This window comes from Carettochelys insculpta, chromosome 1, assembly GCF_033958435.1.
Source record: "Carettochelys insculpta isolate YL-2023 chromosome 1, ASM3395843v1, whole genome shotgun sequence".
NCBI classification, from domain to species: domain Eukaryota; kingdom Metazoa; phylum Chordata; order Testudines; family Carettochelyidae; genus Carettochelys; species Carettochelys insculpta.
This window is the reverse complement of record NC_134137.1, coordinates 231034527-231060300: the sequence shown is the minus strand read 5'-3', so window position 1 is coordinate 231060300 and position 25774 is coordinate 231034527. Positions and strand designations below refer to the sequence as shown.

General features: G+C 50.1%; 1 protein-coding gene and 1 non-coding gene across 2 annotated transcripts; both read left to right on the top strand.

Annotated features, from left to right (window-relative positions):
- The first annotated feature begins 206 nt into the window (after positions 1 to 206).
- CHD4 (chromodomain helicase DNA binding protein 4) lies at positions 207 to 24274 on the top strand. Its single transcript, XM_075001375.1, has 40 exons — positions 207 to 293; positions 1501 to 1670; positions 4638 to 4765; positions 4976 to 5167; positions 5475 to 5593; positions 6198 to 6439; positions 6538 to 6665; positions 6830 to 6965; positions 7421 to 7602; positions 7763 to 8002; positions 9129 to 9332; positions 9433 to 9638; positions 10050 to 10181; positions 10456 to 10552; positions 11021 to 11212; positions 11312 to 11512; positions 12692 to 12829; positions 15055 to 15176; positions 15307 to 15480; positions 15781 to 15922; positions 16525 to 16656; positions 16760 to 16877; positions 17084 to 17208; positions 17537 to 17774; positions 17921 to 18093; positions 18270 to 18450; positions 18563 to 18649; positions 18806 to 18894; positions 18978 to 19111; positions 19407 to 19551; positions 19820 to 19985; positions 20359 to 20468; positions 20798 to 20933; positions 21153 to 21230; positions 21331 to 21468; positions 21557 to 21665; positions 21920 to 22052; positions 23158 to 23353; positions 23448 to 23623; positions 23779 to 24274. The coding sequence occupies exons 2-40, from the start codon at positions 1574 to 1576 to the stop codon at positions 23794 to 23796; spliced, it is 5754 nt and encodes a 1917-aa protein (XP_074857476.1). The 5' UTR covers positions 207 to 293; positions 1501 to 1573; the 3' UTR covers positions 23797 to 24274.
- Positions 20014 to 20155, top strand: LOC142007732 (small Cajal body-specific RNA 11). The gene has a single exon (XR_012644008.1).
- Positions 24275 to 25774: the final 1500 nt, after the last annotated feature.

Below are 25774 nucleotides of genomic sequence, written 5' to 3'. Positions count from 1 at the left end.
GGGTTGTATTATGGGATGTTCCTGATGGGAGGGGGGATTATTATGGGATGCCGGGTCGGCCAGTGAGTAGGGAGTTCTAAAGGGAGGGCAAGTATTATGGGATGCCTCAGCTGGGGAGTTGCCAGGGTGACGGGGGCGGACCCATTGCCGAGGTGTCGGGACATATTATGGGCTGGAAGCGGGAGTGGGGAGGGGCCTGGCCGGGTTTTTTCCCCTTTAAGAGGTGGTGCTGGAGCCGGGGCCATTTTCCCTTCAGCGGCGGCAGCGAGAGTGAGGAGCCGGGGGCGAGCTGGGTGAGGAGAGGGGCAGGGACCGGACACAACCCCCCAATCCCCTCCGATTGCTTCAAGGGCAGGAAGTGGGGCTGCGCCCTCTCATGGCGGCCCCATCTGTCGCCGCCGCCGCCCCCTAACCTGGGATCTGCCCTTCCCCGGGGTCCCCGACCTCAGCCCGGCCGCCTTGTGCCCCGCCGGGCACGGAGCTGCCGCGGCGCCCGGGAACCACCTCCCCCGGTGCTGCCGGGCACCAGCGACCGGCTCCCCCTCGCCCCGGGGAACGGCCCCGCTCCCAGCGCCGCCGCCCCGCCCGCCGGCGCTGGCCGCGCGCCCCGAGCCGCAGCTGCGCCCGGCCCCGCGAGGGCCAGGGGTGGCCGCGTGCTCCCCCTCCCCCGCCGCGTGTGTGCGCGCGGGGGAGAGGGGCGGGCTCGCCGGGAGCCCGCGCGGTACCTGCCCCGGGCTCGCTGCGCCTTTGTTGTCTCTGCGGGGAGTCGGGGGGGCCCCCGCCCGCCGGGGGCGTGGTGGGGCCCCTGCAACGGGCGTCTGTGACTTGTCCGGCCCGCGGGGCGGGGGCGCGAGTCCCCGGCACTGAAAAGGGGCTTGGGGCGGGGGCCGGCGCGCGGGGGCTGCCATGCGGGTCTCGCTCCGCTCGGGGCGGCCCTCGCTGGAGCGGTTACCTCCCGGGGACTGCTCGCCTGCTCGAGGCAGCGAGCTCTCGGCGAGGGCGAGTTTGGCTGTTCCCCACGCGCTTGTGCCCGGCTGCAGCCGCCTGTAGCTCCGCGGGCAGCCGCAAAAGTTGGGCCAGGGAGCATCAAGAGTCGCTTTGACGGAGGCGTTGACTAAGCTGGTGTCAAATTGTGACCCTGTGACTCAAAGTCCCCCCAACTCCACGCAGCTGTGCCCTGCAGCGCTGGCATCGGCCTGGGCTCATGTGGCAAGGGTTGGGTAGCTGTTACCCACCACCCCTTTGCCTGAGCTCGAGTCAGGACATGCTTTCTGTCCAGGACGTACAAACCCACCTCAGCAGGACCCTAAACAAGTGCCCAGGCTCAGCATTGCTGTTCTTTTCTTTTCAGCCTTTTTTCCGGGGGGGGGGTGCATTTCTCCCTTCCCTACCAATGTGATTTAAAGCTGCCTAATCTAGGTCACCCATTGGCAGGATTATTGCATAGGGCTGTGGCTGCGTGTCCATTATCATAGCTAACTTTTTGTGTTTTTTGTTAAGTTACTGGCCCGACTGGTGGGAAGGAGATAAGGCTGCAGAAGCTGTTGGAACCCAGGTACCCCAGTTTGGAGAAATGGCATCGGGCATTGGATCCCCGTCCCCTTGTTCTGCTGGCAGTGATGATGAGGAGATGGAGATCCTGCTGAACAACAGCATCCCCCAGCTCCAAGGTAGAGATGGCACCATAGGATGTCCAGGGCTGCCAGTATGTAAAAAGAAGTGGTAGGGGGTTTGCTCTATTTTGTTGAATGGTTGATGCATGTAGAAGATGTGTGAGAAAATTTGTTTTATTAGAAGCTTAGGTGTTTGGAATATTTGGGCCTCCTTATTGTGGCCTTTTTAAAAGCTGTGGTCCGCATCTCTTGGTGCGGTAGAACTTGTTTTGTTTTAAGCTAGGGCAGACTGTGGGAGGCCCATAGAGCAGGGAGTCTGGTTTTCATGGGGCACCTGAGTGCCTGCAAGGTGTACGGACCGTGACTGGGAGCAGAAACAGTATGTGTGAGGGCTTTCCTCCTACCCATCTGGGAGCTCAGCCCTGTTGACAGTCCAGAGGAAACTGTGCCTTGGGCTATTGCATGACCCACTTTTTCTTCACCACACCCTACTCTCCAAGCTTCTCGTGGATCATTCTACACTGTTCCCCTTATCCCTGTTCTTGTATTGTGTGTGTCAGTGGCTTTATTATAGCTGCTCTCAGTCAGGAGTACTGGACCCTTCTGGGAGGATGTGAGCAGGTTTCAGGGTGCCTGCTAAATAGGGTTGGCATTAGACTTGCTGAGACCAGTGCAGAAAGTCAGAGTCCCACTGCGTGGAGCCCTGCTACTCAGGGCTGAAGCTAAAACCTGGCCAGCTTATCTTTAGGAGGCCCCTTCTGGCATGGGGCCCTTGACAACTGCCCTGCTTGCTACCTTCTATTGCCAGCCCTGGCTTTTATATGCAAAAATAGGTAGTTGGCAAGGATGGGCTGTGGAATTTTTATAGCATGTTGGGGAGAAGTGGAGCTCAGAAGGAAAGGTTGAGAATACCTACCTTAGTATTTGCTTCTTCAGGCTTTATACCTGGCTCTCACTGTAACTGCAGTCTGTGTGGAGAATGAGAATCAAGTGAGAGCCCTGTGGGTCAGCTCTCAGGCTGTTTCCAGTTCTGTTGGTGTTTTGTGTGGATGTACAACTCATTTTGCTGCTCTGTTAACTGGGAGTTCTAGGAAGCAGCACTAGACTCACCCCCACCCCATCTGGGTAGAGGGAAGTCACTTAATTCCGTGGCTGTCGACCTGGAGTGTGCCCAGAGTACGCATACCCTGAGGGGTATGTCAGTCTTACATGGGATATCTCAGCTCACCTGGATATTTGCTGAGCTTTACAACAGGCTGTGTGAAAAAGCACAAGTGAAATCAGTTCCAAACTAAAACTTCATACAAACAAAAGGTTGTTTATACTATACCCTGAAAAGTAAGTACAGTGTTTAAAACAAATCAATTGGAGTATATAATTATGTGGTAAAAATGAACACAATTTTTCAGTAGTAGTCTACGGTGACGCTTCTGCATTTTTATGTCTGTTTTGTAAGCAAGTAGGTTTCTAAGTAAGGTGTGACTTGGAGGTATATAGGCACAAATCAGACTCCTGAAAGGGATACAGTAGGCTAGAAAGGTTGAGAGCCACAGATTTGAGTCACTGGAAATGTCAGACTCCGGGGAATGTTACTGAATAGGGTGGGACTTGACAAGGTCCTAAATGAGAACTGATTGCAAGGAAAGGATACAGGACCTTTCCTGGTACATAAGATACAGGCAAATATTGCTGGAAAGGGATCTGTTTGAGTTCATTGGGAATGTGGACCCCCCACCCACCCCAAAGCAGGTTCCCCTGTGCACCTTTTCCTCCAGTGCCTGCATCTGCTGTGAGCTGTGGCTTCTCCCATCCTGCCTCACTTCTGTGGTCTGGAGGCCATTTTCCCCTGGAGGGAGAATGAGTAACTTTAGCTCTGTAATGGGTGGGGTGCCTGGGGACAGGAGAGAGTGTATGTGGTTGGGCTGCAGTGGATCTTGTTACAAAGGAAAGGCCTTTCTGGCTGTCAATTCCTCTCTGGGCTTTGTGTGGGAGGCAGGGGGAGTGAATACAGAATGGTGTGTGTTTGTGGGTGCGGGAGAGTTGGCATGCCTTTTACAGCAATAAGGGACTGGGTGTGCTGGCTGTGGTGCAGGGAAAGAGGTGATTGTGGGCTGGCCGCTGATGGCGAGATCTTGAGCTGCCCTAAGCAGAAGCTGTCAAGGTGGGTGGGGAAGAGCAAGTTGCAACAGATTGCTTTGTTCCATGATTGCCACTATAAACCCCCTGTGCTAGAGATGTTTGTTCTGGGAACTCTGGGATAGGAGAACCAGGTGATCAAAGATGAGGGTCTGAGTTTTCTGCTATACTCACAGGCTGTCTATCCCAAAGGCCAGCTGGGGGTTTCCTGTGTTGCTCTTTTCCTTCCTTACTAATTGAGGCTACTCTCCTCTCTGGCTGCTGAGTCCTCTGCATGTGGCTAACTAACTGCTAACACAAGTTTTGCTATGCTTGCTGGGCTAAGGAACTTCATAGTGTGTTAAATAAAATGTGTGGCTTTTCCTGGCAAAGGGCAGTGTGATAGCTGAGGTTTGATAGTGATGTGCAAGGTGTGGTGGACTACAGGCTTTGGATTTGTTTCTGCCCCCTGCCCCTTCAGTATGGCACAATCTGTCTGTTACTAGATGCTAATAGACAGGTCTAAGATGGAATGTGTGTGGCAAGGAATTGAAGCCGCAGTTTAGCTGTATGCAGGCGTGTGGAAAGAAGGATATGCTGTGATGCATCACCCCTGGATTGTGCAGCATGGCCCACAGAACTTTATGGTGGGGGATTGGATGTGGATCAGTGCTTCCTAACTAACATTCCCTCCAACCTTTTCCATCTGTTTGCTGAATAGTTCTTATGTGCACTGAGGCATGGGCAAATGTGCTCCACCAGTAGAAACAAACAAAAATAGTGGTAGGCATTCTGCTGATCAGCTGGGCAGCACTTGAAACTCTCCTGAGTGGCTGCACAAGTGCCCAGCTTACAGGGAATGCTGTTTCTAATGCTTCTGCTCTCCTCTGCCTACATATCCCACTCCAGAGCCTGAAGAAGAGCCAGAGGAAGAACTTCTATCAGAGGCTGAAACTCCCAAAATCAAGAAGAAGAAGAAGCCCAAGAAACTGAAGGAACCAAAAGTGCCCAAGCTTAGCAAGCGACAGAAAAAGGAGGTGAGGAATGGAGGGCTGAGTGTGTGGGGAGGTTCTGCCATGGAACAGGCTCTGAAGGTTGGGCACATAGGGAGTCGCTCCTATTTCTGCATAGCCTGAGGCGGTGACCCCTGGTTTGAGACACCTGGAATGTGCGGGAGGGCGCGGTGAGTGCTTCTGTTGGGTCTCTATTCACAGCGACCTGATCTTCTCTCTTCCCCTTTCCCCCAGCTGGGGGACAGCTCTGGTGAGGGGAATGAGTTTGTGGAGGAGGAAGAGGAGGTGCTGCACTCAGACAGTGAGGGCAGTGACTATACCCCTGGGAGGAAGAAGAAGAAGAAACTGGGGCCCAAAAAAGAAAAAAAAAACAAAGTCAAGCGCAAGGAGGAGGAGGAGGAAGAAGAGGAAGATGATGACTCAAAGGTGAGAGACAGCTCCTTTGTCCCACTTCATCCCCCAGATCTGACCTGCAGAGACCATCACATTGTCCCCTTACAGTGGCACAGGGGGCTGCCCTGCTTTCTCCTCAGTCCTCTAGACTTGCCCACGTGGGCCATATCGCCAAATTACTGACCCCTCATCCCAGCCCTTGAAGGGGAATTCCCTGCCCCAAAGTTGTCACCTCCCATTCCTCCCAAACTGATGGGCTCACCTGCAGTATACAGAGGCTAAGCTCTGTTCCATTCTGTCTGATCATGGTGGGACTTTCTGCGTGTCCCTCTTTGCACAGGAACCCAAATCATCTGCCCAGCTCCTGGAGGACTGGGGTATGGAGGACATCGATCATATCTTCACAGAGGAGGATTATCGCACTCTCACCAACTACAAGGCTTTCAGCCAGTTTGTTAGGTAGAGTCTTGAGCTCATGGAACTTTTGGCCCTCTGGAACAGAAGGGAACAGGATGAAAGAGCTGTGTTGCCAGAAACTCAGAGCATTTTAGACACTGAATTCCCCACTTCTGATGACTGGGCAATAACAGCAGGAGAGAATAGTCAAGTGATCATCCCATGATTTTGCTGTCAGTGATAAACAGTGTTCCCTCTAACTTTCTCCATCCCTGGGGAGAATAAATTTTATGTGCACCAAGGCCTTTGTGAATATGCACTGCTAATAGAAATACATGCTGCCCACTGCGAGTGGCGGTGGCCACTCTGCTAGTTATCTGGGTGGCACCTGAGTCTCTCTCATGGGCAACTGCCCAAGCACTCAGCTTGCAGGGAACACTCGTGGAAAAGCTGAACCACAAATCTACGTTTCTAGATCCACTTCTGCTCTAATGCAGACCTCATTCTCTTCCAGAGCCAGAAACATTTCCCTTCTCTGGAGGGTGGCAGCTAGCATCAGTGGGGTTAGGCTGGATTATAGTTCCAGGAATGGAGGGTGCGGGTCCAATACCGATGTCCATTTAGTAATTCTCTCTCTCTCTCTCTCTCTCTCTTTGCCCTCCCGCAGACCACTCATAGCTGCCAAGAACCCTAAGATAGCTGTTTCGAAGATGATGATGGTGCTGGGGGCCAAGTGGCGGGAGTTCAGCACCAACAACCCCTTCAAGGGCAGTTCAGGGGCCTCTGTGGCAGCTGCTGCAGCTGCAGCTGTGGCGGTAGTGGAGAGCATGGTGACTAATGTGGATGCTGTCCTGCCACAGCCCCCTGCTGATGTGCCACTCCGTAAGGCCAAGACCAAGGAGGGCAAAGGTGAGACACTGAAGTCCAGATGAGAAGTGGAATTAGAGATTGTGATGCCCATTTTCTCTTTCTCTCTCTCACACACACACAATCTCTCTTGCTCATAGGACCCAATGCCCGGAGGAAGCCCAAGGCCAGTCCTCGTATTCCTGACATCAAGAAACCCAAAACCAAGAAGGTGGCTCCTTTGAAAATTAAATTGGGAGGATTTAGCTCGAAGCGTAAGAGATCATCGGTGAGTGACTCTTCCCTTTTCTCCATTAGCGGATACTGATCCTACTGGCAGTGGCAGGAACTTGCAGTTGACAAGCTCCATGCTTCTAACACACAATTCAAGGATGTTGAAGGCTGGTAAACCATAGCTGCATCTCTCACCTTACTTTTTTACTGTTTCTCCAGAGTGAAGATGATGATCTGGACGTGGAATCAGACTTTGATGATGCAAGCATCAATAGCTACTCCGTCTCAGATGGGTCCACAAGCCGCAGCAGCCGCAGTCGCAAGAAACTCAAGGCTGGAAAAAGGAAAAAGAAAGGTATCGAAGTATAATGTCCAGCTTCAGCTGGAGCACAACTAAGGGGATGAAAGGGGAGCTTTGAGAACTGTGTGCTTGTTGATGTCTAAAGGCTATGAACCCCTGGGCAGAAGAATTATTTAGAGTGCTCAGGATGGAAGAACTGCTGAAAGGGAAGGGAGTTTAAGTCACCCACAGTTAGCACTGCGGAGTCTAACTGCTGAGGAAGGAACTGAGAAGCAATCCTGCCTTGGGTCTCATAGGTAGAATAATAGCTTTGCCTTGTCCAGGATTCACCTTGGCTGTTGTGGAACAGCACTGCCTGCCCTCATAGCCTTTGTTGTCTGGATCTGGATCAGTGTCTCTAACCCTATGTAGCCTTTTGGTGTTGCAGGGGTATCCCCTCTGCCGCAGGAGGGACTTTGGCTGGTGCCAGTGATTTGCAGTGATGTAACGGTCACCTCCACCCTCTCCAGGTGAGGATGACTCCACAGTTCCTGTGGATGGCTATGAGACTGATCACCAGGACTACTGTGAGGTGTGTCAGCAGGGAGGAGAAATCATCCTGTGTGACACCTGTCCCCGTGCCTACCACATGGTCTGCCTGGACCCAGACATGGAGAAAGCCCCAGAGGGTAAATGGAGCTGCCCACACTGTGTGAGTACCAGATTTTATACACTCAAAAGAAGAACCAGGGAGAGAGGGGTGTCTTTGCTCTCTTTCTGGGGAAGGCTACCTGGAAGAGGTGGTGGGAGGGTGGAGGCATCAGGAAGATGGCGCTTTTGTTATACCCTGGGCTTATACTTTTCTGCTGTAGGAGAAGGAGGGGATCCAGTGGGAGGCAAAGGAAGATAACTCAGAAGGTGAGGAGATCCTGGAGGATGTTGTGGGAGACCCTGAGGAAGAGGATGATCATCACATGGAGTTCTGTCGGGTCTGCAAGGACGGAGGGGAACTGCTCTGCTGTGATGCTTGTCCTTCTTCCTATCACATCCACTGCCTAAATCCGCCACTGCCTGAAATTCCTAATGGGGAGTGGCTGTGTCCTCGCTGCACTGTGAGTCTCTTCTCCCCCATTTGCCTACCCGCCCCACTTCACAGGGACAGCTGTCTCAGAGCTGTGTAGTACCTCAGGGATGTAACTGCTCTCCTAGTTTCCCATTTCTTTTGTTTGCCTGGGGCTTCCCTCCTGCAGTCTTACAGCGCCTCATAGCTTGGTTACCTTATGTAGCTTCAGGAAGGGCCTCTGGCTATGGACCCCGGTGCTGGGCAGCCTTGTACTGCCGTGTGCACTCTTTCCATGGACATGTCTCCAGGGACCTGAAATCCCAACTTTTCCTGGATCCTGAACATATCTGAAAACAAAGGCTGTGGTTAAAGCTGTTCAGTCCTTAAGTGTTAGAGCTGACAGACCCTGTTTGTTTGTTTCATTGGTTCATTATCGGTGGGGCAGAGGCCCTGGCATTAGGGTTGTGGAGGGTGCTGCAGTACCCTTTTGGCTCAAACTGATTTTCCATTCTATCCAGGGTTTACAGGTTGGATCAATGGCTCTCAGCTCTCCTGCAGTGGGATGTGATTACCTATGTGGGGCTGCAGATTGGGTGGCAGATGCAGAGGTCTCCATCCCAGAACAGAGTGGGGATAGACTTAGTGCCACAAGACGACTCTAAAATGATGTTGAATTTATATGTAGGTATTGAGGACATCTGTAGTCAGAAGAATAAAAGTTGTTCTGCTTCAGTGCATGTTCCAACATCTGACCAGTTAGGAAGAAACTTCTGTTATGGATGGGACAGTATCAGTCAGACGGGATACTGGACTAAGCAGACAGTCGGCTGATCCAGTCTACTAGTTTCTGTGTTCCATATAGAATCTACCTGGATTTATGTGGCTATGCTAAGGCATCTCCCAGTCCCCCGGGAACACTGCTCTGTGCTACAGGCTCCTCAGCCCTGGAAAAATGACAAACTGACAGAAGTTCAGAGAAAAGCCACAGCTACGTTTGAGTACTAGAGACTTTTTGAGGCGATGGAGATCAAAATCCATCTGAATCGGTTAAACCATGACAGATGAAGATGTGAAAAAAATTATTGGCATGTGTCTCCAGGACATGAATACTGGAGGGCAGTGGGGGGTTGTTTTATATTAAATTCTGGCATAAGCATTTGTTTCCCTCTTTCCAGTGCCCATCCCTGAAGGGCAAGGTGCAGAAGATCTTGATCTGGAAGTGGGGCCAGCCCCCACTACCCACCCCAGTGCCCCGACCAGCTGATGCAGACCCTAACACTCCCTCTCCCAAGCCCCTGGAGGGCCGGCCTGAGCGGCAGTTCTTCGTCAAATGGCAGGGCATGTCCTATTGGCATTGTTCATGGGTGTCTGAGCTCCAGGTTAGTGAGCTCCCAGCTTGCCTAAGGGGTGCACCGCTACCCTGTGTGGTGGGAGGGTGCCTGATGCCACTCTAACTACGTATTTCTATTCCGGCTCCAGCTGGAGCTGCACTGTCAAGTGATGTTCCGAAATTACCAGCGCAAGAATGATATGGATGAGCCACCCTCGGGGGACTTCGGGGGTGAGGAGGAGAAGAGCCGCAAGCGAAAGAACAAAGACCCCAAATTTGCTGAGATGGAGGAACGCTTTTATCGCTATGGAATCAAGCCTGAGTGGATGATGATCCATCGGATCCTCAACCATAGGTGAGAGAGGGAGCAAAGATCTGTCACACCAAGAGCCAGTGGATGCCATCCTGTAGAGAGCATGGGGCTCTTTAGAGTGTCAGGCATGATTAAAGGAAGGGACTAGGACCTACCTAATTCTCAGTCATGGGAGAAGGACCATTGTGATGGGAGCAATTGAGCCCCTAACCACAGATATCACTCATGTGGCAGAAAGGTGGGTCATCCACTACTGGTAAAGGTAGCATTCCCATTATGGTCAACTGAATCTCCTCTGGGAAAGGGTGGGATTGGAGCTGTCTTCCATTATTCTGGAAATCAGAGACATGGCTGCTCCTACCCCTTCCCCTTCTGTTTCTTAACCCACCCATTGGCTCTATGCAAGGGGAGAAAGCTGTTTCCCATGGTTGAGATGTATTGTTGTCTCTGCAGTGTGGATAAGAAGGGGAATGTCCACTATCTGATTAAATGGAGAGATCTGCCCTATGACCAGGCCTCCTGGGAAAGTGAGGATGTGGAGGTGCAGGACTATGATTTGTACAAGCAGGCCTACTGGAATCACAGGTAAGCAAGGCTGGCAAGGCAGAGATAGGAGCTGCTACCAATCCCTGGGCTCTGCTGGACTGGTAGGAAGAAGGGGATCAAAGAATAGTTCTGTCCTACTGACTCCTTTGCCCTTCAAGCAGAGGCTTTGGTCCAGCTTTTGCAGTGTCTTAGGGTTGGCTCGTCTCTTGGCCTTCTAGTGATTTGCAGCCCCTCCCTGATTGGTGTCTCCTGCAAATTCACTAAAATTCCTTAGCTCCACCACTCCAGAGAATGTCTGCATGCGTTTGTACAGGGAGCTGATGAGAGGTGAAGAAGGTCGGCCTGGCAAGAAGATAAAGAAGGTGAAGATGCGAAAGCTGGAAAGGCCTCCAGACACACCCACAGTGGATGTAAGTTACTGCTTCCTGGTAATGAGGCAAGTGTGTTCTGAGATGTGTGTGAGACCTGCATCTTCAGGGCAGAGTGAGAAGCATGTTTCTTTTAGTCCCACTAGTGATGCCATCTGGTGCTTTTGGCTCCAGTTCAGTAAACTGCTAAGCTTAAGGATGCTGGTTTTTAGCATCTTATTTGGCGGAAGAGGATACTGAGCCTTCACACTTGTCCTTGGGGAAGGAACTGGCTGGCTTGTCATAGGGAGGGTTTAGTTTCCAAAGCTGAGCTCTTCAGATGGGATGCCATTCAGGACCAGTTAAGACACATGGGGTATTGGGAGCTTGTCCTGCCACTGCCTCAACTGTTCCTGAGCTAGGGAGGCACAAGCTGGAGCCTAATGCATAGGAAACAGTCCTGATGGCTGATCTTGTGTGATTTGTGCAAAAGGACTCTGCTATTTTCTTTTCTTCTCTTCCCCACTGTAGCCGACTGTGAAGTATGATCGGCAGCCAGAATACCTTGATGTAACAGGAGGAACCTTGCACCCCTATCAGCTAGAGGGGCTGAATTGGTTGCGCTTCTCCTGGGCCCAGGGCACAGACACAATCTTGGCTGATGAAATGGGGCTGGGCAAGACAGTGCAGACAGCTGTGTTCCTGTATTCTCTGTACAAGGAGGTAAGGGCCAAAAGAGGATACCCACCTTTCTGCGGTAAATGCTCTCCTATGCTGGTGGGATGCAGTTCTGTCTATAACGCTCCTGACTTTTTTCCCTAGGGCCATTCAAAGGGACCCTTTCTGGTGAGTGCCCCACTGTCCACAATTATCAACTGGGAGCGGGAGTTTGAGATGTGGGCTCCGGACATGTACGTTGTGACCTATGTTGGGGACAAGGACAGTCGGGCCATCATCCGGGAAAATGAGTTCTCCTTCGAGGACAATGCCATACGTGGGGGCAAAAAGGCATCCAGGATGAAGGTACAGAGCCTAAAATTCATTCCAATTAAACCCTAGAAGCCTGGCAGGCTTCTAGAAGTTGAGAATTCAGGGTGTGAGGACTTCAGCCTCTAGAAACTGACCGTGATCTGGGCCTTAATAAGTGAAAGTCATTTTTAGTTTCTGTTGGGAAATGCTCAAGTGAAATAAGTTCTACAGCAGATTCCCATTAGGACAGTTGTATGAGTTTTCACTCCCAATTCAGCAGTAAATAAGGGATGTTGTGAGCAGGGCCTCCTGGCTCTGCTACTGACTCACTGCATGACTTTAAGCAAGTCGCTTTTCTTTGCCTCCATTTCCCCATCTGTAAAGCAGATAACACTGACTTAACTACATAAAAAATTGAGATCTATAGCATGAAAGAAGAGTGAAATATTTAGCTCTGGCTCCATGTAGAGAGCCACTGAAGGAGCCAGTTCCTTTTGATGTTTGTCACCTCACTAGTAAGCTGGAAGTCTGCCCACCCCACTCCCCCCGCCCCAGCACACTTTCCCTGATGGGCAAAGAACCTTCCTTACCATAGCCATTAGTTTATGCAGCATTCCAGTTTTCCCAGTAACTTTTTTTTTTTTTAAATATTCTAATTGAAAAGTGCCTTTAAATCAACTGCTTGTCTTGTCAAACCTACAGACAGGCAGCTTGGTATGGGCGGTGCTGCTTAAAGCCTCCACAGAAGTATAGGGAAGCTAGAACTCTGCTTTCACTGTGAGTGGTAGTGAAAATGGGAACCATGTTAACTACTCCTACTGCTCCTTGAAACTCCAGGTAGCGCTAAGACAATTTCAACTAATCGGAGTTGTATGGAGTGGATTTAGTTCTCTGGCTCACAGGTATCATTCTCTCACCTCCCTCCCCCTTACATGTTCTTCAGTAATTGTGTTTCCTTAGCATTCCTCTTGCCTCTCTCCACCCATTTCTAAGCTGTGGACTCTTTTTTGAATGAGTCTTCACAAGTATTTAGCAGCTTTCTTAAATATTAACATGTGGAGGAGAATCCTAATCTAACTGGTCAAAAGTCAGGGCATTAATATCAGAAACTGCAGTCTTAAATGATAGTGAATGGTCAGGGCAGCCTGACGCAAAGGCTTGCTACTCTGGACTTGGGCTGATTCTGTCCCTCCCTGATCCCCTATGGCTAAACTCCCTCAGTTTTCTTTGCAGAAGGAAGCATCTGTGAAGTTCCATGTGTTGCTCACCTCCTATGAACTGATCACAATTGACATGGCCATTCTGGGTTCCATTGACTGGGCCTGTCTCATTGTGGATGAAGCTCACCGTCTCAAGAACAACCAGTCTAAGGTACAGAAGGAGTGCTGAAGTGATAGCAGGAAGTTGAAACTGTTGGAATGGATAGCCTTTTTTGAAAAGCCAGATGATTGTTGTAACCTAATCTCCTGCATAACACAAACCAGAGAATGTCACCCAGTTGTTCCTCATCTGTCTTGATTTAAGGACTTCATGTGCTAGATTATTTTAATATATCCATTAGCATAGCTTACCAGAGGTTCATTTGTTTAAAAACTATTTCAATATGAATTAGCTTGCTTTAACTTCTAGATTTTGTTGTGCCCTTGGCTTTTTGACTGATAAATATAGCCAGCCAGCCAGCCAGCCCTCTCTTACTGGAAATCTTGTATAGGTTCTTACAGAGGTGATTTCATCTCACAGATTCTCTCTCTCTCCACTAAGCGAAATAGACTTAGTGCCACAAGTTTTCAGTGTAAGGCAGGTTTTCCAGCCCTCATACTATTTGTAGGTGTTTGCTGAATGCTTTCCAATTTTTCAACATCTCTGCCTAACCAGCAATCTTGAACAGATGTGGACAGTCTAGTAATACTTCTCTATGCGAGACTGGCAAGAAGTCATTTCCAGCTTCAGTGTTCACACTTTAGCAAAGGATCTTGTTAATCCTCTTAATCACTCATGGGATTGGTTTGTAATCAACCATGACCCCCAAGTGTGTGTTGGTTGCTGTTTTCTAAGGTAGATCATGCTTACAGGATGGGGGACTGTAGTCTCTGACCTTCCCTTTGGCTATGCAGTAATTCTTCGGTATGCGCGACTTCAATTGGCGCTTAACTTGCATTAACACGAGTTAAGTGCAATTTGGAAGAACTCCGGCCCCTGGCTTCCTCCAGCTGGGGGAAGTAGGGGAGAAGTGACTGTTTGTCCCCTGGCTTCCCTCAGCTGGGAGACACCCTGGGGGACAGACAGCTGTGCCCCTGTGCATGTTCATCCCCCGGCTTTCCACCAGCTGGAGGAGGCCAGGGAGAAGGCTTGCCTGGCTTCCAGATCCCCTCTGCTGGTGGGAGCCTGGAGCTGACCAGAAGGGGTGCTGGTCAGTTTCCAGCTCCTACCAGCAGAGGGGATTTGGGAGCCAGGATGCAGCCTGGTCCCCAGCTCCCCTCCACTTGCTGGGGGCAGGAAACTGACCAGGGCTGGTGCCCTCATCAGTTTCCTGGCTCCCCCACTTCATGTGGGAAATTTGACTTATGTGGGTGTTGCGAGAACACAACCCCCAGGTAAGTCAGGGGTCTAATGTATTAAAATGCATCTGAGAGCCTAGTTTACCAAGCAATCTAGATTCTCTGAGTGACATTTACCACTCCATCTACAGACTTAATCAGCCATTTCATATTTCCTCCCTGATGATGAAGGTATTAAATAGTGACCCAACAACAGATTCCTGTGGGATACAAAAGAAATCCCCATCAGAGTGACCCTGCACTTAACTACCTTTTAGTGGTCTGGTTTTAGACCTGTTTCTGACCCATTGTAGATGAGTTACAGTGACTTGTTACAGTACTAACTCTAAACAGTGCATGTGGTACTTGGTTAAAGGTGCTATATCCTTTTTATCTTTCACCTCTCAAAGTACTGGGTCCGCCTGTCAGATCTGATTCATAGAAACACATTGATTGGCATAGATGTGCGTGTAATTGAAGTGCCATATCACTATTCCCATGCTTTTGCCAGGGATAGTTGGTGGTTAACCAGCCTGTTAGCTGGGTTGTCCCATTTTTATGGCGTATGTACTGGCACAGCCTTAACTTCCCCTTCCAGTTCTCTGGAACTTCCCTAGTGTTGGCAATTTGTTTAAAAATTGCCAGTAATAGTTACAAAAGTTGTTTAGCTAGGTCTCTTCAGCCTCCCTCCCTCTCAGAGTTTAAGGTGTGTGACGCTCCAGGTTAGGAGGAGGTAGAGTGTTAAGTATGCCAACCTGGAGGAGACTGGTTGGCTGGAAGAGTCTGCAGTTTGAAAGGGACAAAGGAAGTGCTCACAAATCAGCTGTTTCAGAACATTTGCTGCAGCAGGGTCTCACCCAGGCAAGTCTCAGGAACGTGGTAGACAAGGTGTGAATGAGATAAGCCTCCATTACAACACTGGCCAGAAGGTTCAGTGTGTAGGATTCTTGAAAAACCCTAGTTCAAAGGGTTGGTCCTGGAAGGAATTTTCCTCTGGTACAATATGTGTTGGGAAGCTGGATCTACTTGGATGAGTCCATTGACTCCTTTCTTCCCTAGTTTTTCCGGGTGCTGAATGGATATTCCCTCCAGCACAAGCTACTGCTCACAGGAACCCCTCTTCAGAACAACCTGGAGGAACTGTTCCACCTGCTGAACTTCCTGACACCTGAGAGATTCCAGTACGTCTTACCATACAGCCCCGGGCTAAGTCTGCTTCCTTGTTACCTTACCCTATCCTGTTCCGTTTCCCTATGGACCTGCATCTCCTTCCCTTCTGGCTCCTGTCCTGAGTGCTTGTTTCTTTTGCAGTAACTTGGAAGGCTTCCTGGAAGAGTTTGCTGATATTGCCAAGGAAGATCAGATCAAGAAGCTGCATGACATGCTGGGCCCACATATGCTGAGGCGACTCAAGGCTGATGTTTTCAAGAACATGCCCTCCAAGACCGAGCTCATTGTCCGGGTGGAACTGAGCCCCATGCAGAAGTGAGCATGGGAGGAGGGTGGAGGAGCTACCTGAGCTTGTACCTTCTCTAGGTCCATGTGCTTTGGGCATGCTAGGTGGGATCAAGAACTCTTGCTGCCACAGCCAGGGACAAATAATCTTATCCCCTCAGAGGCAATGGAGGGATGAAGGCTGACATTGGCAGAGTGAAGGTTATGCTAGCAGAAACAAATTTCTCAGGTAGTTCCAAGAGCTGGGCTAAGGCTAAGTGGTGTGTGGGGAGAGGGAGTGTTATCAGCCCTTTTGTGATCAGGGCTTAGTGACTCATTCTCTCTTCACAGAAAATATTATAAATATATTTTGACAAGAAACTTTGAGGCACTGAATGCACGAGGTGGTGGGAACCAGGTCTCCCTGCTCAATGTAGTCATGGATCTCAAGAAGTGTTGTAACCACCCCTACCTCTTTCCTGTTGCTGCTATGGTAAGTTGTAGCCTGGCGGCGTGCAGTTGTTCGCCACATGTGGAGAACAGGGCAGCATGGTGTGGTGAAATGCAGCTCAAGAGAGCCACGCACTTGGGATACCTCTTCAGCTGCTCCATGCATGTGTCCCACTACTTAGTGGGGACAAGTGTGTGGTGGCAGTGGTGTAGCCAGCTCCACGCCTCAGATTCCCGTGGCCCTATACTGCTTCTGTGGCAGTGACTTCAGCCACAGGGCAGCTCGCATGGTGGTGACTCTAGCCTGTCCTGGGGTGGGAGGGGAGAAGGAGGTGATTGACATATGGGGATCCAGTCAATGTCTTTTGGACACCTGTGTTCTAGCCCCTCAGTCCTCCTTTGTGCAAGGTCCCTTATAATTCATTTTTGGGTAAGTCTGGACTTTCACCACCAGCTATCCTTCCCCTTAATTTGGGTTTGTAGGCCCTTTACTTCGCTCTTCGTCCCCTTCCATGTCACAAGCAGAGCTTCTCCTCCTGAGGAGACCACAAGAGAGGAAGGCACAAAACACAAGTATAGAGAGTGATGGGGGGTGGAAAAAAATTAAAGGGGAAAAACTTATCTCCTCTTGAATTCCTCCCCTAGGAAGCTCCAAAGATGCCAAATGGGATGTATGATGGTAGTGCCCTGATCCGGGCATCTGGGAAGCTACTGCTACTCCAGAAGATGCTGAAAAACCTCAAAGAAGGAGGTCACCGGGTGCTCATCTTCTCACAGGTAATGTGACTGCGTCTCCAGAGGCTGGGGGCCCCATGTGTTGAGTGGGGAGGAAATCCAGGTGGTATCTTGCTGCTCAACTTTCTTATCACCTTGTCCCTAGATGACCAAAATGTTGGATCTCTTGGAGGATTTTCTGGAACATGAAGGGTACAAATATGAGCGGATTGATGGGGGGATTACGGGCAACATGCGCCAGGAAGCTATTGATCGTTTTAACGGTATGGACCCCTGTATGCTCCACAGAAAGTGAGGGACCCCTCTCCCCTCACAAAGGCTCAGGGCCCCACACATCTGTTAATGCTGATCTGCAGCATGGCCTTCTGAGGCCCCTGCGGTGATGCTGCCTCCCACTGTGTGGGGCTGGATGTGGTAAGTCTGGAGAAGAATCTAATGCTCTTTACTCTTGGCTCTTCTTTCTCTGAAGCTCCTGGTGCTCAGCAGTTCTGTTTCCTGCTTTCCACTCGAGCAGGGGGGCTTGGTATCAACTTAGCCACAGCAGACACAGTGATCATCTATGATTCAGACTGGAACCCGCACAATGACATTCAGGTGAGGCTGTGGGGTGGCACTAGTCACCTATGGCAATGGCTGACCCTTAGGAACAAGGGGTGGTGAAAGAGAGTGGAGGGAGTGGGACATGGAGTATGTGTGAGGTTGGGCAGGGAAGGGGAAGACCCCACTGTGGTGAAACACAGTGCTAAGTGCGTGGGGATTTTGGAAGGGATTTGGCTGTGAAGGCTGCTCCAAAGGGTAACCTGCAGGAAATGGAAGCGTAGTGTGAAAGATCACAGGGAGGTCAGGATTATATAAATAAGATCAGATAGTTGAAATAGTGCAGTGTGCTTGGGTTGTTCTCAACACGTTATCTTCCCCTCAGGCTTTTAGCCGTGCACATAGGATTGGACAGAACAAGAAAGTGATGATTTACCGTTTTGTGACACGGGCTTCAGTAGAGGAGCGTATCACCCAGGTGGCCAAGAAGAAGATGATGCTAACACATCTGGTGGTGAGGCCAGGGTTGGGCTCCAAGACAGGCTCTATGTCAAAGCAGGAGCTTGATGACATCCTGAAGTTTGGCACTGAGGAGCTCTTCAAGGATGAGTCCACTGATGGTGGTGAGTGCCTTAGCGTCCGGTGGGGATGCTGCTCAATGGGTGGGAATGGGGCTGTTCGCTCCTGGTGAATGGCAAAGGGTCTGAGTGCTGCCTCATGTGTGGCTCCCCCCGAGTCAACACCAGCCGACAATGCCCCTCCCCTTCAGGTGACAGCAAAGAGGGGGAGGACAGCAGTGTCATCCACTATGACGACAAGGCAATTGAGCGGCTGCTGGATCGAAATCAGGATGAGACTGAAGACACAGAGCTGCAGGGCATGAATGAGTATCTCAGCTCCTTCAAGGTGGCCCAGTATGTGGTGCGGGAAGAAGAGATGGGGGTGAGTGTCCTTCCCCTTCCGTTCCGGGGTGTGGGAGCTGAACAGGATCAGAACAGGGTGCGGACATGGGTAGAGTGCCTGTGGAGGCAGGGGGAAGGTGAGCGGCAGCGTTCTGCCCTTCTGAGGTGCGCATTGAGAACGCAGGACTGTTACCTTCCCCTCTCTCCCTGGAGCAGGAGGAGGAGGAGGTGGAACGGGAGATCATTAAGCAGGAAGAATCAGTGGACCCTGATTACTGGGAGAAGTTGTTGCGTCACCACTATGAGCAGCAACAGGAGGACCTGGCTAGGAATCTGGGCAAGGGTAAACGTATCCGCAAGCAGGTCAACTACAATGATGGCTCCCAGGAGGACAGAGGTACAGAAGGAACATCCACAGGGATTTTTTGTGGGGCAGGGGAGGATAGGACCTGCTAGGTTAAGATTTGTCAGGCTCTTCACCATTTTGTTTTCCCCACTTCTTCATCCAGATTGGCAGGATGACCAGTCAGACAACCAATCCGATTATTCAGTGGCCTCTGAGGAAGGAGATGAGGACTTTGATGAGAGATCTGAAGGTAGGTACCCCTGCAGCCTCGGTAATATTATCTCTTGAAGGTGACCGGTCCAGATACCTGAGCCTGGTACTCCAGTCCGTCTTCATGTAGTGCAGAATGCTATGAGTGAATGAATGTTCTCACTTTGGGATCTCTTACCTATGTGTCTCCTTCCAGCTGCTCGCAGACCAAGTCGCAAAGGCCTGAGAAATGACAAGGACAAGCCCCTGCCTCCCCTGCTTGCACGTGTGGGAGGTAACATTGAAGTAAGTGCTTCTGTGGGAAGGACTCTTGAGCCCATGCTTGTCTGTGCCTGGGGTCTCGCTACCCCTGTTCTTCCCTTTTCCAGGTGCTGGGATTCAATGCCCGCCAGCGCAAGGCTTTTCTTAATGCCATCATGCGCTATGGGATGCCACCCCAGGATGCCTTCACCACCCAGTGGCTTGTCCGGGACCTGCGTGGCAAGTCCGAGAAGGAGTTCAAGTGAGTCTGCATTGGGCAAGGGAAGGAAGGAGGCAACATCTGAACCCTCGGGGAAAGGATGAGAATGGTAGCAGAGGGCTCGAGGGTAGAAGAGGCTGCACACTATAGGGGCAAGAAGCCTGGCTGGGGAGGGATAACCAAAGGGGAAACTGAACCAAGGGAACTGAGCTCAGGAACCATCATGCAATACTTAAGTCAGACCCAAGTGCCCATTGCTTGGGTCACAGGGGACTTGTCGTCCCAGGGCAAATTCTCTCGTATGATAGACCTTAAAGCTGATCTAATACTGCTACAGGGCCTATGTCTCGCTGTTCATGCGTCACCTATGTGAGCCTGGAGCAGATGGTGCGGAGACCTTTGCAGATGGGGTCCCACGGGAGGGGCTGTCCCGCCAGCATGTCCTCACCCGCATTGGGGTCATGTCACTCATACGCAAAAAGGTGGGTGCTTAGCAGTGCAATGCTGAACCCTCTCCCCTCCTCCCCTGCCCCCATCATCCCTTTCTCCTCTGAGATCCTGTTATTACAGGACACCTGAGCTCTTGTGTGAAGTGGACAAACCCAGTGGCAGCTCTCCTCTTTTCCTATCCATCTTTGGCACAGGAGTTTCCCCAACCTGTGATGGCAGAAAGAGACCTCTCTGAAGACTTGCTTAGAGGGCAGCTTAATGTGACCTCTCCCATCATGTATCTTTCACTTCCCCCACCAGGTGCAGGAATTTGAGCATGTGAATGGGCGCTGGAGTATGCCCGAACTAGCAGAGATAGAGGAAAACAAGAAGCTTTTGCAGCCAGGCTCACCTTCGCCCAAGACCCCCACACCTTCCACGCCAGGGGACACGCAGCCTAACACACCTGCCCCTGTCCCTCCACTTGGTGAGAGCCTTCCCCTTGCATTGCCTTCCCGTCCTGCCTCTACCAATGCTGTTCTCTCACCAGTGCTGTGGTGTGGAGGACCTTGGGGCGGACGTAGATCAACATGCCTCTCAGTTTAGGAGGACTGCTCCCAAGAGCTGTGCATGCCCTTAAAGGCATGAGAGAACATTTCTTTCTCTGGGTGGGTTGGGGCTATTTGACACCTTCTGCATCTGCCTCGGGTCTGTAGGCTCTGGTCTAGTTGCGCTTTGGGTTGGAATGGGAGCTTGGGGACAGGTACATCATCGCAATGGGATCAGAGCTTACTGATGGTCTCCCTTCACTTTTTTTTTTTTTTTTTTATTTCTGCTGCTCTGGGGTGGGGGAGGTACAGAAGAGGGAGTGAAGGTTGAAGAAGGAGCTGGCACTAGGGAGCAAGGGGAGCCCCTGGAGTCTGAGAAGGAACCTAGCCTTGCTGCTGCTGAAGCAGAAGTCCCCATGGAGGTGAGTTAGTGGGTGCTTGTTTCATACTGTTATTGGTATAGCTCTTCTGCTTTCACTACGTCTGTTCCATTCCTCTCCCCCTCTGCCCCGGGACAGCTGGACTCTGGGGATTCTTGGGAAGAATGCATTTCCACCGAGACTTAGAGAACTTTGTAGAGATGTGAAGCAGCCTTATTTTGTGGTCTCCAGCACTCTGTTCTCCCATAGCTACCTTTATGAAGCACTCCCAGATGCCTTTCCTCCTGTCTCCAGCTTCTGGTGGTGGATGGATTTCACAGACTTCTTCCATGGGTTGCTCCTTCTGGAGTTAACATGCTTTCCCTCATCAGCAGTGTGCCCAGCCTGTCGAGACACCCCCACAAGAGGCAAAGTCCCCAGTGAACCCCCCAGAAGCAGAGGAGAAAAAGCCAGAGGAACTAGAGGTGAAGGAGAGACCAGAGGAGCCAATGGAAATGGAAAGCAAAGGTACTGGAAGTTGTAAGAGGTTCAGAATTGTGCAGAAAACCCCCGTTTAGAATATTCTCAGAGCTATATGGACGCTATCCTTTAGAATCAGGGTGAGGCTTTACCCATAAATGGGAATGGTGATCAAAAGAGCTATAACCAGGGAACAGGCCAGGTTTCAGACTGAACAGGAAACTGCTCCTAGCTACCACAGTTGATCTCGTGTTTTTCCTCTTACAGCTGATGTGGAGAAGGTTGAAGACAGAGGGTCTTCTGAGCCTTCTGCTGAACTTCCAACCATCAACCTGGATGAGAAGGGTGAGTGGCAGCCACATGCTAGGTGGTGGTGGGGCTGTCATTTAGGTGTGTGGGTTTTTGGGTTTCTTCCCCCGCCTCCAATGTGTCCGTGTCTCTGCAGAGGAGAAGAAGGATGATGACAAGAAGGATGTAGTGATGCTGCAGAATGGGGAGATTTTGAAGGACTCTATTGATGAGAGGCACAAGAAGGCAGTGAAGCAGCGCTTCATGTTCAACATAGCTGATGGTGGCTTCACTGGTAGGAGGGGCTGGAGTGCAGCTATACTTATTCTACCTTCACCCATCTTCGTGAAATCCCTTCTAACTTTCTCTTCTCCCACGCTCAGAGTTGCATTCTCTGTGGCAAAACGAAGAACGAGCTGCGACTGTCACCAAGAAAACCTATGAGATCTGGCATCGGCGCCATGATTATTGGCTGCTGGCTGGAATCATCAAGTATCCTTCCCCGTGTCGAGCACCCTTCCCTGTGCAAGGGATCTTATCGAGAGCTGGATGGAATAGAATTAGTGGGGTGGCCCCATATTTGCCTGCTCCTGCCAGAATCACTGCTTCCTTCTGAGATCTTAGTTTGGGTGGCTAGGGTACAGTGAGCAAGACAGTCTTTCTCCCATCTTCCCCACCCGGGATATAGTCCTGTTTGATCTTGTTTGCATTTCCTTTGTTTGTTTGCCTGAGCTCCTGTGTCTCAGTCATGGCTATGCCCGCTGGCAGGACATTCAGAATGATCCACGTTATGCCATCCTCAATGAACCCTTCAAGGGAGAGATGAACAGGGGCAACTTCTTGGAGATAAAAAACAAGTTCCTGGCCAGGAGATTCAAGGTAGGAGCTACAGAAGGAAAATAGAGGGTGTCTGCCCCGACACTATTTCTGATGGATAAAGAGGGCAGTCTTTCATGATTTCACATGTCAGAGGTAGCCATGATAGTCTGTATCTTCAAGAACAACAAGTCCTGTTGCATCTGATGAAGCAGGTCTTTGCTCACGAAAACTTATGCTCCAAAATAGCTGTTAGCCTATAAGGTGCCACAGGACTTCTTACTGTTTTTATGATTTTGTCCACTTTTGTATTCCCTGATTGGGAGTGCTCTGGCATCAATGGGGTGGATTTTTTTCTCTCCCCCACATTTCCTGAGCAACTGTTGTTCAGCCAATACCTCCACCCTCAATTTCCTTGGTGGTACACACCACTCGTATGTCTAGACTAAATTTTAAAAAGGTTATTTTTAAAACACATTTGAACACAGAATCCTACCATACCAGCAGATTTGTGCTGCTATAGCAGGGTGCCGAAACAAGTTAACTCTTCAAAAACCCACCATTTTATTTCCAGTTCAAGCCCATGCCCTTGGAGGCCACCCAGGAATGGGGTTTTTTGTCTTTGCTGATTTACATTACTGGGAAAACTTGTCCCCGACACCTCGGCCTATGGAAAAGCAGCAAAATGGCCACCTTTTTTTTTTTTTTTTTTAAAGGTTCTGTGGCACCTTTTTATAGACTAACATTTTTCTGAAGGCCCTCTTCCTTTAGGGAACGCCTACTGTGAAGGAGTCCTTATGGTTTGTTTGCTGCTTCAAGGATGAAACAGCAGTGGTAACCCAGGGAGCAGTTCCTGAGAACATGAGCTATAGTTACATGTAAGAGAGAATACTTAGGATACAATTTTGTTCTGGGACAGGACTCCAGTTTTTCTGTGCATGGTGTCTAGCACAGTGGAGACCTGATCCTTGACTGCAGGTTCTAGGCATATCCCAGTATAAATAAAAGCCTGGGATATGGGTCGCGGAACAAGGAGCTGCACTACCTCAGGCCTGAGAAGATAGGGTGGGGCTGGCAAGTCTTAGCAGCTGGAGCAGTAGAAAGGTAAGACACAGGCTATTCTACAGGAAACCTGGCAAGGCTCTAATGCTTATCTTTTCTCCCTCAGCTGCTGGAGCAGGCTCTTGTGATTGAGGAGCAGCTGCGGCGAGCTGCCTATCTGAACATGTCGGAAGATCCATCACACCCCTCTATGGCCCTGAACACACGTTTTGCTGAGGTGGAATGTCTGGCAGAGAGCCACCAGCACCTGTCCAAGGAGTCAATGGCTGGGAACAAGCCAGCCAATGCTGTTCTCCACAAAGGTGAAGGGAGTAAATCGTGACAGTTGTCTTGTGCTGCCTTCTCCCCTGCATGGATGCCCCTCCACTTCTAAGCACACGCTTCTTTCTCTTTCAGTTTTGAAGCAGCTGGAGGAGCTTCTGAGTGACATGAAGGCAGATGTGACTCGGCTACCAGCCACCATCGCCCGCATCCCACCGGTGGCCGTCCGCCTCCAGATGTCAGAGCGCAACATCCTCAGCCGACTGGCCAACCGCAGTAGTGAACCGCCCCCCCCACCTCCTCCCCAGCAGGTAAGCTGCCTCCTTTAGCCCAGCTGATGGAGTTTATTTCACTCCACCCCAATCCAGTTGTTATCTAGAGGGAGTAGGACCCATGGGGAGTATCCCAGCTGGATGGGTGCTGTTAGTAAAGAGTCCTAATATATGGTCTGTCTTTCGTCCCACAGGTGGCCCAGCAGCAATGAGTCCTGGGCTTTGTACTGTTGACTTCAGCCAAGCTGAAATGATCCCTCTTCACACTCTACCCCCTCCTCTGCCTGCTGTTCTCCCAGGATGGATGTTGCTACACAGGCCTCCCTACGGGAGAGGAGACTCTACCTGTGCTGCCAGCCTGCACAAACAAGGAGTCTGCCGGGGCTAGAGGGGACATGATGGACTCTGTACATAGTGACTGGAGGCCACAGCGCCACGTCCTGTTACACAGAATCCTGGCTGCACTGCTCACTGCCTCAGCCTGGAGTTCCACGTCTTTTTTTTTTTTTTTTTTAATCTTATTTTGAGTTTGTTTACTGAGATGAGTGTACAGATGAGACCAAGTAAAAGCCAGGACAGACACAGCTACCTCCATCAAGATCGTTTTTAGTATAAAAACTGACTGGACTTGTCCACTAATAAACAGCTAAAAAGACAGGAAAAAAATCTTGATAAACTGAAAAAATAAAGGTTTCCTTGTATTTTATTCTGCTGTCTCTTAGGGTGTGTCTATCTCCTGCTATTTCCTCTCCCCAACCTCTTTGCGCAGTTAAGAGACATTGCCTACACTTGCATGCCTCTTTTGAAATAGGTATGCAAATGAGGTAAATAAAAATGCAAATGTATAAATTTGCATATTCAGCACCTCCTTTGCCTATTCTAACTTCAAAAGACCTTCTTTCCAAAGAAGAAAGCCAATGGAGACACTGCTCTTTCGAAACTAAACCCCATCTTCGAAAGAATCCTTCTTCCCATTAAATAAAGGGATAGAGGGATGCAAGTGTAGACACGCCCTTAGGGTGTGTCTACACAGGCACAAATCTTCGAAATAGCCATGTTTCAAAGTTACTAATGAGGTGCTGAATTGAATATTCAGCACCTCATTAGATTAGGACACTTCCAGCTACAGCGCTTTGAAAGCATGTGGCTACACAGGTCCTTTTCAAAAGGACCCCACACCTTTCGAAATCCCCTTATCCCGCTCACTGATTGGAATACAGGGATTTCGAAATGGGCAGGGTACTTTCGAAAGGACCCCCATATAGCCGACCCACAGCTGGAAGTGTCCTAATGCCAAGTAATCATTAGTAATCTTTGAAATAGGGCTGTTTTGAAGATTTGTGCCCGTGTAGACACAGCCTTAGTGTTACTATGTCTTTTGTTCTTCGGCATAGCCCAGGGGCCAAGTGCCTGGTATGCTGTAACACAAGGCTTGTCTCTGAGGAACATAAAGTAGATAAATGGTCAGAGCCTTGTGGCAGCAGCTGCTTGTACATGCTTCCTTTCCAGCCAAACTGTAATTCGTGTGATCTGTCATTCCACATTGTTGCTCAAAAGAACAGCCACAGGGGGTCAGATCAAAGTCCATCTAGCAATGAAGACCAATGCCAGATGCCCTAGAGAGGGAACAGATCTGGTGATCACCAAAGCAATCCCTTGCCTGACCTCCCTTTCCATCTTCTGGCAAACAGAGGCTAGGGGCACTATTCCTACCTATCCTGGCCAACATCCTTTGATTGGACCTAACCTCCATGAATTTACCTAGTTCTTTTTTGACCCTGTTTTTAAAGTCTTTGGTCTTCTCAACCTCCTTTGGCAAGGAGTTCCAGAGGCCTACTATGCGCTGTGTGGAGAAAGATTCCCTTTTGTGTAAATCTGCTACCCATTCATGTCATTTGGTGACTCCTAGTTCTGTTTTGGGGAAACAAGTAAATAACTTTTCCTTATTCACTTTTTCCCCATCAGTGATTTTATAGACCTCTGTCGTATCCCCTTAGTCTCCTTTTTTCTAAGCTGAAAAATCCAGGTCTTTTTAATCTCTTCATATGGCACGTGTTCTAAAGCCCTGATCGTTTTAGTTGCCCTTTTCTGAACGTCTTCCAATGCCAATATCTTTCTGAGATAAGGTGACCACATCTGTATTCAATGTTCAAGATGTGGGCATACCATGGATTTATATATAGGCAGTAA

Coding starts and splice junctions, on each gene's coding strand:
- CHD4 (XM_075001375.1), top strand. CDS start 1,574: ATGGCATCGGGCATTGGATCCCCGTCCCCTTGTTCTGCTGGCAGTGAT. Junction 18,895..18,977: donor GTGTGGGAGGTAACATTGAA/GTAAGTGCTTCT, acceptor TCCCTTTTCCAG/GTGCTGGGATTCAATGCCCG. Junction 21,231..21,330: donor CATCAACCTGGATGAGAAGG/GTGAGTGGCAGC, acceptor GTGTCTCTGCAG/AGGAGAAGAAGGATGATGAC.